The following is a 13,240-nucleotide window of genomic DNA, read 5'->3' as shown; positions in this document are numbered from 1 at the left end:
GTTCCTTACTCGCTTGCCCGGGCAGTCCTCCTCTCTGCTCTTACCCTGGCCAACCCCAGAAGCTGGGTCACGTACGCCTTGGTTCTTGGCAACTGGGGCTGTCACCAGCCCTTTCCTGTTCCTTCTGGTGTGGTCCTGGGGCTGTAGCACCCTGGGAGCTTGTGTTAGAAAAGCAGGAATTCGGGGCTGTCCCAGACAGACTGGATGAGTTAGCATCCCCCAGTGGCATGGTCATAGCAGTTTGAGAAGCGCCTCTGAGGCTTGCCTCCTGGTTCCAGGAACCTGTGAGGAGAATGCCAGACAAAGTGTCCCTCCTCCTGGGTGTTTAATGTCAACAGTGGGTGTGGGTGAGATCCTGAGACCCACTTTGCCACCGCTCACTGGGACTCAGTCATCTGCTCTTGACAACTTTGGAGGAAGGCAGGCACTTGGTAGAGGATGTGAAGTGATAGGGCTGAAGAAAAGAGGTGCTGCCTGCTGAGGCCACTTCTGGCTCTGCTACCAACTGCTGTGTGGCCTTGGCTCAGTGGCTTAACCTCTCTGTGCCTCTGTTTCCTCTTCTGTAAAATCAGGATACTAGAGGGTTTATCCATCTGAGTGTTGTGAGGATTGAGTTAGCCCTTGTAAAACCCTTGGTAGTTACTGTCAATATTAATGAAGATTGTTGGCAGTTAACAAAGAACCTTGAAAGAATCTGTTAACATGGGTGCTTTAGGAAGACTTAGATGGAGATGGTTAGCAAATGTTTACCTAGTTACCACAAAAATACTTATTCTGTGTTGCATCTTTATACAATTGAATTTCTATTTCCTAAGAAGGGAAAAAAAGCTTTCTTAGAATTTTAGAAGGCTTGTTATCATCGTTCCAAGGACAATTGACTCGAGACCTTGAAAGCAAAGCATTTTGAGGCAGAACAAACAGGATTTGCTGTTGACTGGATGAGAGGAGGTGGGAGACAAGGCAAGGAATCAAGGCTGATTGTTGGTTTAAGCAGCCAGAGCCTTAAGCCTGGAGGGTGGGGAGCCTGCTTGAGTTCCGGTTTGGACCTGGGACATCTGGGGTTGCTGTTGGACACCTACACGCAGCAGCAAAAATACTGGATACGCCACTCTGTCCTCTCACATCCTGAAAACCTGAACTCCTTTCCCCTTGCATTTGGCCACACATGCTGAGTGTACACCTCACCCAACCCTACTTTCAGCCTTTTTCAGTTCAGTTCAGTCGCTCAGTCGTGTCCGACTCTTTGCAACCCTGTGAACCGCAGCACATCAGGCCTCCCTGTCCATCACCAACTCCCAGAGTCCACCCAAACCCATGTCCGCTGAGTCGGTGATGCCATTCAACCATCTCATCCTCTGTCGTCTCCTTCTCCTCCTGCCTTCAATCTTTCCCAGCATCAGGGTCTTTTCAAATCGGTCAGCTTTTCACATCAGGTGTCCAAAGTATTTCAGCTTCAACATCAGTCCTTCCAATGAACACCCAGGATTGATCTTCTTTAGGATGGACTGGTTGGATCTCCTTGCAGTCCAAGGGACTCTCAAGAGTCTCCAACACCACAGTTCAAAAGCATCAATTCTTCAGCACTCAGCTTTCTTTATAGTCCAACTCCCACATGCATACATGACCACTGGAAAAACTATAGCCTTGACCACATGGACCTTTGTTGACAAAGTAATGTCTCTGCTTTTTAATATGCTATCTAGGTTGGTCATAACTTTCCTTCTGGTGAGTTATTTTGTTTCCACCATTTGATGATGAAAAGTTTCAAGCAGAAAACTGAAAAGATTTTACAGGGGAAAATGATATAATGTGGGAGGAGAGTCAAAGCTCCCATGCATAAAAATTCCAAGATATATATGTAGATGTTTGTTCTTAAGGAGATGTAGCCTAATGCCCACCCCTTGAATGTAGGGTGCTCATAGCGATTCCTTCCAAAGAGGATAGAACTGACAGAGGGAAGACGAAAGAGCAGCTTTACGGAGGGGCAACCTGACAACACCTCCTCAGCTAGGAGATCAACATCAACAGGAACGTTGTCGCTGTTCAGTTGCTCAGTCCTGTCCAACTCTTTGCGACCCCATGGACTACAGCACACCAGGCTTTCCTGTCCTTCACCATCTCCCGGAGCTTGTTCAAAGTCACATCCATTGAGTTGGTGATGCCATCCAACCATCTCGTCCTCTGTTGTCCCTTTCTCCTCCTGCCTTCTATCTTTCCCATCATCACGGTCTTTTCCAATGAATCGGCTCTTTGCATCAGGTGGCCAAAGTAGTGGAGCTTCAGCTTTAGCATCAGTCCTTCCAATCAATATTCAGGACTGATTTCCTTTAGGATTGACTGGTTTGATCTCCTTGCAGTCCAAGGGACTCTCAAGAGTCTTCTCCAACACCACAGTTTGAAAGCATCCATTCTTTGGTGCTCAGCTTTCTTTAGGATCCAACTCTCACATCCATGCCTGACTACTGGAAAAACCACAGTTTTGACTATACAGACCTTTGTCAGCAAAGTCATGTCTCTGCTTTTTAATACACTATGTTTGCCATAGCTTTTTGTCCAAGGAGCAAGTGTCTCTTAATTGCACAGCTGTAGTAACCGTCTGTAGTGATTCTGGAACCCAAGAAAGTCTTTCACTGTTTCTGTTGTTTCCCAATCTATTTGCCATACAGTGATGGGACCAAATGCCATGATCTTAGTTTTTTGAATGTTGAGTTTTAAGTCAGCTTTTTCACTCTCCTTTTTCACCTTTATCAGCAGGTATAGGTCCTGGTGATAGTGTGTGTTCTTGATAGATGGCAAGAGGATGGCATTTTACTTGTGTGGTCTTCCTCCCCTGAACACACAATCTCATTCAAATCATGAGGAAATCATCAGACAAATGCCACCTGTGGGACAGTACTCCTCAAAACTGTCAAAAACAAAGTCTGAGACCCCTCACAGCCAAGAGGAGCCTCTGGAGACTTGATGATTAAATGTTACGTTGGATCCTGGATGGGATCCTGGCATAGAAAAAAGGACATTGGGGGGAAACGAAGGATATCTGCTCGGTGTGTGTGCCCAGTCACTTCAGTCGTGTCCAACTCTTTGCAACGCTGTGGACTGTAGCCAGCCAGGCTCCTCTGTCCATGGGATTTCCCAGGCAAGAATACTGGAGTGGGCTGCCACACCCTCCTTCAGGGGCTCTTCCCAGCCCAGGGCTCTAACTTGTGTCTCTTGCGTTGGCAGGTGGATTCTTTGCCCACTGAGCCACCTATGGACTTTAGTTAATAACAACACATTAGTATCTGTTCATTAATTGTGACAAATGTCTCATACTAATTTGTTAATAATAGGAGAAACCAGATGTGGGAATTAATGAACTCTCTGTCCTATTTTTTCATTTTTTTTTCTGTAAAAATGTTTCTAAAAAGTAAAGTTTCTTAAAAAACAGAACCATACACCCACCATGTAAATTCTTTCGCAGTTTGCTATCTTTGCTATCACACTTTGCATTTTTATCACAATCTGTTCCACCCTCTTTAATACCCTCTCTTGGCTACTTCATCCTTTTTGCTCAAAATAGCACTCAGGAAGCCCGGGACCACCTGGCTCCCAACTGCCACAGGGTCTCTGGGTCCCTGCACATTTGTGAGGCTGGATTTGCTCCCTGGATGCCCCATTCCCTAGGCTTGTGTGTGCTGTCACTTCAGTCGTGTCCAGCTCTTTGCGACCCTATGGATTGTAGCTGACCAGGCTCCTGTGTCTACGGGGATTCTCTGGACAAGTATACTCGAGTGGGTTGCCACATCTTCCTCCAGGGAAACTTCCCAACAGGAGTTGAACCTGTGTCCCTTATGTCTCCTGCATTGGCAGGTGGCTTCTTTACCACTACCACCGCCTGAGAACGGCTGCTGAAAACAAAGAGCTCTACTGCCCCCTGGTGGACCTGTAAAGTGCCAAGTGCAGGAAAAGCTGGAGGCCGGATAGGCAAGAGCACCCTTCAGGCTGCCAGCAACTGTGAGCCCAGAGTTGACTCTACCCTTGCCCCTTACCCCCTCAGCCCCATCTCAATTCTAATTGAGACCTGGACACTTCCTAACTCAGCCCCAATTCCCACTTATGCAGTCATTTTGTAAGGTTATATTAATAAACTTTCCAAGTTTATTATTAAACTTTTCAAGAAAAAATTTTTTGGAAGAAAGCAGAAGAGAGAATGAGGGAGAATTGGGAGTTTTCCAGTTTTGCTACGAGCTGTGACAGCCGTGAAGAACAATTTGGAGCTGTGGGCGCGCCCTGTCCAGCTGTCTCCTCAGGCGGCAGCAGCAGCTCTGGTCCTGATCGGCCTCACTGTGCTGGCCACGGTCTCTCTGTGCAGGAGAAAATCACGAAGGGAGCTCGAGAGCAGGCAGTGCCGCTCTGCTGTGTCAGGCCTCCTTTGAGGGAAGACCTGCACCCAGCTGTCTGCAGGCCTGGCAGCTCCTGCCCCCGCATGAACACAGCGAGCATGTCTTACAGCGCAACTTGGGATCAGGGTTCAAATGCCAGTCTTTTTGTTGTTGTTGTTGTTTTTCCGTTGCTAAGTTGTGTCAAACTCTGCGACCCCATGGACTGCAGCATGCCAGGCTCCTCTGTCCTTTGCTATCTCCTGGAGTTCGCTCAATTTATGTCCATTGAGTTGGTGATGCTATCAAACCATCTCATCCTGTCATCCACTTCTCCTGCCTTCAATCTTTCCAAACATCAGGGTCTTTTCGAGTGAGTCAGCTCTTCACATCAGGTGGCCAAAGTACTGGCGCTTCAGCATCAGTCCTTTCAATGAACATTCAGGACTGATTTCCTTTAGAATTGACTGGTTTGATATCCTTGCAGTCCACGGGACTCTCAAGAGTCTTCTCCAGCACCACAGTTCGAAGGCATCAATTCTTCAGTGCTCAGCCTTCTTTATGGTCTCTCACATGTGTACATGACTACTGTGAAAACCATAGCTTTTACTGGGACTCAAGCCCAGGACACCTCGCGAAAGAGTGATGTTGCTGCTCATCAGGAGGCAAGGAGGCACACACAGGTGGCTCCACGGTAGCCTACCTGAGGCTTGGTTCCAGGACCAGCAAGGAGAACGTGGAGGCAGTGGTGGGGAGTCTCACCTAGCCCTTCATGGCTTCAGCTCTCCGCTGGGAGGAGGGTCACGGGAAGTGTGGGGAGGACACAGGAGTGGCCGGTGCCGGCCTTGGGGCCTCTGAGAGGTGTGCACAGTGGTGACTCACGCCTCCGACGGCTCCAGCTTCAAGAACCAGCGAGCGTTGTGAGCCTTTGCATCTAGTTTGCTCGATCTTCACACGAGGAAGGTGGCCTGGTGACTACAGCTGCAGACGTAGGGGTGGGGGCTGCGGGAGGAGACCTGAGTTGAGGCCTCGGTGTGGACGCGCCTGCTGCAGCTCCCTGCTCGCCCTCCAGAGGACGGGCAGCGTCACCTGGTCCCAACATCATCTTTGGAGAAGCAAGATAGACTGGTGGGGCTCAACTACCTCCTACAAGAGATTTTAACGAGCAGAACATCATTATTCAGATTTCAGAGGCATTTTTGGGAAGTGTGTGTGTGGGAGACTGGAGACACCATCTGCTGACGAGGGTTACGGGGAACCTCGAGGAAGGGGCTGGGCGCCACGTGGCAGCAAGTGGCCCGGAGGACCAACCTCCTGAGGAGCCCGCTGAACCCTGTGTTTCCAGAGTGCTTGCAGCTTCTTTGTGATTTCACTCTGGTTACTTCTAAGGAGTCCTGCCGAGTGCTCAGTTTTATCTTAGTGTATTGATAATGAAGGGTCACAGAACCAGAGAGAGGATCTTTGGTCTGAGAAGTGAGGCGAGTAAAAGGCTTAAGTGTTAATACTTAAGGAAAGGAAGGGCCAGGGAGCTATATATGACCCAAGTGAAAACCACATTTTGGACACCAAAAATAGAACCTCAAATGGGGAAAAAAAGACTTAGAGGCTTGTGTATTAAATGTTCCCAGCTAGAGTTTGTGACAATTTGTGCCAGTGTATCTCCTGACTGGGTTGTTAACAGTGATACAAATGCAATTATCTAAAGACATCATGTAGACAACCGACAATGTTGTTTCTCCAAAATTTTATTTTAATTTAAATTACAGGGCCAGCCAGATATTCTGATAAGAAATTTACTTTTCCTCAAGAGAAAGGAAATGCTTTCAAGGCATTGATAACAATTGTATACATCTCCACCTTTTTTTTTTTAAGGGTTAAAAATCACACTGAGTAACTGACTTATGTAAAATTAAACCTTTATAACACAAAAAGAAACCACTTCCAGTATAATAGTTTTGGTAACATGAATATATTAAATGATCAGAATTTCAAATGCATTTTTTTGAGTGTTTTCACATTTTGTTTAAAAACAACAAAAAACCCAAAGTCTTAACTATCCCCAGATTCTAATGCGAGAATAACACATCCGTGTTTTCTTTGACACGCGGCACCCCTCACTGTCTTCCACACAAAGGCTCTAGTGCTACAACAGTGTCACCGAAGTGGAAGCTGCTGTTTCGAGTTCTAAGAACCAGCTTGGCAAGGAAACCTCTCTTCCATGTGGTGTAATGAATGCTTGCACCCGGAATCCAGACACCCAGCACTGGACCACGTGAATCAGAACGATGCATCACAGCCAACTCTGCCTTCCTAAACGTCTTGGATAGTTTCATTTCAAGGGGTTTGGATTGCTTTCTTTAGTTCCAACAGAAAAATCATGGATTATTTTACATAGAGTTTGGTAAAGACAGGCTCAGGAAAACCAATTATAAATGTAGACCACCGTTTCAATTAAACAGAATAAAATACATCTGTATTTTCTGGGGCTCTTTTCCTAAATGGTGCTCCTGGAAGGAGACTTTAAAGCCTGCTGAAACATCAACTGGGAGTCTCATTTTACTGGCTGATAAGTACTTCAATTAGTAAGAGAGGCTAGCAAAGAATAATTATATAAATTTCTTAATCAGCTACAGCCATGCTGAATTCGAACCGGCAAACTCTGACTTGTGAGTTGTTAGTTGTGGTCTCCATGTCACTAAGATGGACAGACACCACTCTAATAGCTTTACACAGATGCATTCTAGGAGACGTTGTTCTGCTGTGGTCACAGTAACAAAGAAGTGGTGCAGAATCAGTTACTTTATAAATACTGATAATTTGCAGCATTAAGGAACAGGACATTAAAAAAAATACATTTCCCCATAGGACACCTATGACTAGGAACTCTTCTTTTCCTAAAAGAAGCCAAAGTTTTAATTATTCAGTTTCACAACTATTGTACTGGATTACTTACTCTAAGAAAGAAAAGGTGCTCTAAAGAGGTCTCCCCACACACAAAGAATCAGCATTAATTTAGCATAATTGGTATCATTCGTAGATCTGGAGAACTCTTGACTCATTTTAAATGAATAAGGCCAATATTACGCAGGAAAAAGTGTAGCTGAGTTCCAGGTCTGTACTGTAGTCTATTGATGGCACCCCATTAGATAACTGAATACAAAGGACTGGTTTACTTCGTTTTCTTTTAATGCTGTGATACTTAAATGTTAAATCAGCATTTTCAGGTGATCTGAAGTATTTCAATTACATATGAGCATTCATTTTTTGCAAAAACTCAATATTAGGTAATAGTTACATACTAATACAATAACATTCCTCTGCTGTACAAATTAAATCATTTAAAAGAAATGAGCATTCTAAGAATTATATACAAAAGAAACCTGTAAGCACTGTTGAAATGAAATGCGAGGTGTCGTTGCTAGCTCTACTGTTTTAAAATACCTTCAAAAAGTAAAATTAACAAATACCCTTCAACATATCCAGGTTTACAAGTCTCAAGAAAATCAAATGTCAAAAAATTCCAGAAAGCTGTGAAAAGCATATATACATTTTCCTTATGACCTTATGAAGCTTCACACTTTTCAGAAGTTGCTAAGTTTCAGTATCAATTTATTCGTGTGTCAACTTTATCCACTCAAGGAGCTCCCATCTTGGATACAGTTCCCCTAGGATTTCAAATAAAGCTCTGCACGATCTTCCACGAGTGAAGGCATACAATCTTACTCAGAATCCACACTCAGATCTTTAACAAAGATAAACACAAACAGGCAGGTTTACTCTGATCAGATCAATGCGCTCTTCCCCTAACACACACTATCATCTATGCATTTGCCTTCAAGGAACCTAGCCATGTTCAGAACTTCTACAGCAAACGGAGTCTTTAAATTCTGAAATGACACAAAGATCAAGAAAAAGTCCACGTGTGCTCTAGTGTGCAAGAAAGCAGCAGCTACGTTCTCCAACTTGGACTAAAAAAACAAACAAAAAAAATCAAAAAAGGTAAAATGAAAACCGTTCATATAACAGCAGATTAGCAGTAATGTTCCTCATGAACTGATAACAGTGCCTGATGCTGAAGAGCGAACAGCAGACGCTGAACTTGGATTTAATATTTTCGGTGTTTATTGGAAATCAGGCTTCTTGCTGAGCTGGTCTCTTCAAATCCCTGATCTGTTTGACTAAATACGTCTTCTCATCATTGAACTGCTCGTCCTCGGTCCTGTCATTCTGGAACTTGCTGAGGAACTCTATGAGCTTGGCTTGGTTCTTGAGGAGGATGTCGAGGATGGGCTGCGTCTTGTTGGGGTTGGCTACGAACACCTGCACAAGGAGAGATCAACGTCAGCTACAGGAAGGACAGTGCGCGGTGTGGAGACGCTGCAGACAGCAGAGCACGTGTGGCCACGCCCACTGCTCCCCGGGGCACGGGCTGCAGTCCAGATTGCTCATTCGGGTGTCTGCTTTGGAAGACCTTACTTTTACAATTAAAAAAGGAGGGAAGAAGTGCATGTTTAAGCACAAAAAGGACCGACATGTTCACTCATGCTCTGAAACTCTGTAGTTTGTATTAAATACAGACTTTGATTTTAGAATAAAATGGGCAGAAGTTAGTTCTGGGCACAGGAGGTCAGAATGGATTTTAAGAACAAAAATCTCCATGGAAAGCATTAAGAAATGCATTTCCCTTTACTTTGGGATTAGTAATTTTCCACGCCAAAGACCACCTGATGCGAAGAGCTGACTCATTGGAAAAGACCCTGATGCTGGCAAAGACTGAAGGCGGGAGGAGAAGGGGACAACAGAAGATGAGATGGCTGGATGGCATCACTGACTCGATGGACATGAGTTTGAGCAAGCTCCGGGAGTTGGTGATGGACAGGGAAGCCTGGTGTGCTGCAGTCCATGGGGTGGCAAAGAATCAGACACAACTGAGTGACTGAACTGAACTGATGCCAAAGACGGGTGACACTCCTCTACAAATCAACTTTTCTTATTCCCAAATGCAAATGCCCTGTTTCCGGGTCCATTTTTGTTTAAATGTTGTACCACACAACTGTGAAAATGGACTGAATGACTGTGTCACTCAGATTACCAAAATGAAGCTAATAAAACAAGTAACTTGCAAATAAAATGGGATGAACAACTAGTGTTTATGGTCTTAGCACTCTACCTTAAAAACGTGGAAGGCCTCAAACTGGATGTTACGGCTTTTGTCTCGTAGAAGGTTCATCATTAATTTGAGGTTCTCAGGTTTACTGATGTATTTTGTCATAATCGTGAAGTTGTGTCTGTCTAGTAGCAGTTCCCCCAGAAGCTGAGAAGACAAACAATTTATCCGTTTATTCCACCATTATCATTTAAGATTTGAAGTAAAACTAAAGTTTTAAAAACAGTTCATTAAATATTATTAAGCACAGAATATTAATAGGCACTGAAAAGATGGATGAACTGAATTATGACCTGAAAGCTAATGAGCACTTCCTGTTTGCTACTTGGACACCTCCTTTTTCTTCTGGGGTTTACACCTATGGTGGGTCTGGCACTGCTCCCTGAAGAAGACCACATTCAAGCCACATCTGGCTCAGAATCTGAGACTTATCAGAACCTGTTCTTTAAATATGCGTTTGTGTTATCTCAGTAAAAAGAAACCACCAAAGAAAGTGGTCAGAAGATAAGTTACTGGATAACTATAAACCTTAGCTATATTTAAAAATAATTTTACGTATCTGAACTTTATGGGACAAAGGGTTTCATGCACACAGCTTTCTATACACGTCAAACATCGTTTTATCTTATCAGATTAAAAAAGCTTCATAAAAACGAGTACTTTTCTGGTCCTTCTTAAGCAAGGTATCCTGAAGATACTCTAAGCTTCTCTTAGTGACACCACAATATCACTAATGAAGTTAATTAAGCTAAAAAAAAAAAAAAATCTGTCGCTTCAGTTAAGTCTGTGCTTACTGAGTTCTATGAGTTGATTGTGCCACATCAGCTCTTAATTTTAAAATCAAACCTGCTTGTTCTAGATTTCTTCTTCTGAAACTCGCGGTCACCTCTTCATGTTGTCATGGTGCCAACTTCCTGTCAAGGACTAGTGTGCAGGTGGCATGGCCTGCATGGGGGCACGGGCCAGAGGCACAACAGAGTGGCGTCCAGCCTGGCTCCCGGCACCAGCCTGCCTGGGCTCAAATCCTGACACTCTGCTCCTTGTGAGCTCTATATCCTTGAGCATATTATTTAACTTCTCTGTGCTTCAGTTTCATCACCTGCACAAGGGAGTGGATGACGGTGCCTGTATCTTATGACAGTGCAGTGCGAAATAAAGCATGAATACATGCAAAGCACAGTGGACCTGAGTCCAATAAGAGACATGGAATGAGGTCCAAGGGAAGGAAAACGCATGGATGGAGCTACGTTGCCATGGTTTACTTGCTTTTGTTAATTCCTTTCTGGGTTCCTGGCTATGTTCTAGATATCTGAAGTTTCCAGATAACTGATCTCTAGATAAATAACATATCAATAAATCGAAAATAACCTGATGTGCAGGAAAACAAATCTGTTTAGGATTTATAAAGAACTTAGAGGAAGAATTCAAAAGCTCAGACAGGTTTCACACCAATCCGAATCACAAAATCTACAGCTTTCAAAGTAAGCAGCCCAGTATTTACTCTTTCAGAGGCTCAGCAGTTAGCATGACATGTGTACAGATTTACTCAGTGTTCATTTTCTGCCACACAAACCAGAGATACTGAAAATGGCTCATTTCAGCTTGATTATCTAGAGGAGGGTAACCAGTAATTTTAAAAATTTCTTTGGATGTAGAAATTAAAAAATGTCAGGCCAGTTTTATTAAAAATAAAACCCTGGCAGTCCAGTGGTTAGGACTCCACACTCTCACTGCCGAGGGCCAGGGTTCAATTGTTGGTTGGAGTACTAAGATTCCATAAGCCCCACAAGCATGGCCAAAAACCCCCCTGAAATCTGGTACAGGGAATTCAAATTTAAATAAATAAAATTAATTATTGTTAAAATTAAATAAATTTAAATAAATAAATTCAAATTTAAACACAAATTTAAGTAAATGCCAATGCTGCGAAAAAAGGGAGTACAAATTAAAATACATGTTTAGAGTACCACTGGTCCTCAAAATTTCTCCATGTGTTCAGGAGAAACTGCAGGCATGAAAGACTGGCTTCATATCCGTTACTAAGGTCTCACAAGTGGCAGTCATAATCTTCCTTTCATGTTGCTTAATTCTGAAGTGTTAGAAGGTCTTGAAAGCCTTTCTCCTATCTAAGCAGTACAAGAATTCAGCATTTGGTCCAAGTCTTCTGATTTGCCAATCTCTCCCCCCAGGAGGTATCAGTCCTGGAAGCTGGTATCCAAGGCAAACCTCTCTCGCCTCCTTGGCCTCAGAAAATACTGAGTGCATCCAACGCGGGGAGAGGCCCCTGGATATAAAGAGGTTCCTGGCAGAGGGCTGCTTCTCCGTGAGGCTCTCAGGAGCCCGCATGAGGTTACACTGACACACAGGGAGGACCAACGCCCTAAACAGCCACCAGGTGTACCACATCCACCCCGAAAATGAACAGACTGTCCCCGTCAGCTATCACAACCACCGGTGACTGCCCAGCCAGCAACCTGCAAACGGAGAACAGGTTAAGGATCCCTGACACTGGACCGAAGGATGCCTGGGAGGCCAGGCTCCACCTGACAGAGCTTGTAGCGGTGACACATTTCTTACGGCCTTAAGGAAAACGAAGGAACCAGCCAGTCGGGGAAAGGACTCTTTTGGTAATGTTCCTAATGTCCTTTAGTCACTTTCCACAGAAAGACAAGGTGTAAAAGAATGATATCCCCACGGGAGCAGCAGCAGGCGGGATGGAGTGTCTTGATTAAAATGAACTCATATCTCTGAGGGTAAAGCGCTCTGGGCAGAGCAGAATTTAAAGTGGACCTGGCAAAAAACACAAATGGAATTGCAAATTTCTGCCCACAAATCCTGTGAGTCCATGTGTAACTCCTGTCAGGACCACTTCCCGACAGAAGGAAGGGTGTACCTGTGTATACATTTATTAACTACAGTAAGAATTTTCTAGAGTAGGGGCTAACAATCGATCTGTAAAGAGCAAGAGAGGACATGCTAAAGTCTTCGTTACCCGTAAAGTGTCTGAGGCAACCACTCAAATCTGCTGTTGCAGCCAAGACAGCCACAGACCATACATAAGTGAACAAGTGCATCTCATTCCAACACAGTTTTATTTACAAAAGCAGGCAGTGGGCTGGGCACGGCTCATGGGCTATCGCTTGCCAACCCGTTCTAGAGTTTTAAGTCTTTAATTAAGTTTCAAATGGAACTGTCCACATCCTTTTTTGACACATAGCGGCCAAAGCCGTCTGGTTCCCCATGTCACCGCTGGCAGCCGCCCCTCCCCTCGCACAGCAAGCCTGGGACCCTCTGGGCAGAATCCTGGGAGCACACCACCTGTGGTGCCTTCAACTCGGTGACGACGATTCTGCAGCATGCTTGGGGCTGGTGCATGGGGATGACCCAGAAAGATGTTATGGGGAGGGAGGTGGGAGGGGGGTTCATGTTTGGGAATGCATGTAAGAATTAAAGATTTTAAAATTTAAAAAATAAAAAACTAAAAAAAAAAAAAAAAAAAATAAGGCTCCAAAACTTAAAGAACGTCATCACTTGGAGATTAGATCCTCTTCAAAATTCTGCATATTTTGGTATCTCTAACACACAAAGAGGTGAGCGGGGGGGGGGGGGGGGTGCCCTGAGTGAACCACTGCTGAGCCCTGCTCCTTTCCACCAAAATCTCGACCAGGGACACATGCATGCTTCCTGCAAAGCTCTGGGCCCCATACACGTTTCA

The 13,240-nt window shown here is 44.5% G+C and overlaps 1 protein-coding gene across 2 annotated transcripts in view; it reads right to left on the bottom strand.

The window, feature by feature from the left end:
* Positions 1-6,085: 6,085 nt before the first annotated feature.
* CAB39 (calcium binding protein 39) overlaps positions 6,086-13,240 on the bottom strand; it is a 94,979-nt gene continuing 87,824 nt past the window's right edge. For both annotated transcript variants that reach the window (XM_027965309.2, XM_060411352.1), the window contains exons 8-9: positions 9,529-9,672; positions 6,086-8,678 (exon numbers count right to left, since the gene is read on the bottom strand). In XM_027965309.2, the coding sequence (XP_027821110.1) occupies positions 8,490-8,678; positions 9,529-9,672 (333 nt within the window). In that variant the 3' untranslated portion in view covers positions 6,086-8,489. The remainder of the gene's footprint in view (positions 8,679-9,528; positions 9,673-13,240) is intronic.

The sequence above is a fragment of the Ovis aries genome, chromosome 2 (genome assembly GCF_016772045.2).
Source record: "Ovis aries strain OAR_USU_Benz2616 breed Rambouillet chromosome 2, ARS-UI_Ramb_v3.0, whole genome shotgun sequence".
Taxonomy (NCBI): Eukaryota; Metazoa; Chordata; class Mammalia; order Artiodactyla; family Bovidae; genus Ovis; species Ovis aries.
This window is presented reverse-complemented; position numbering and strand designations above follow the sequence as displayed.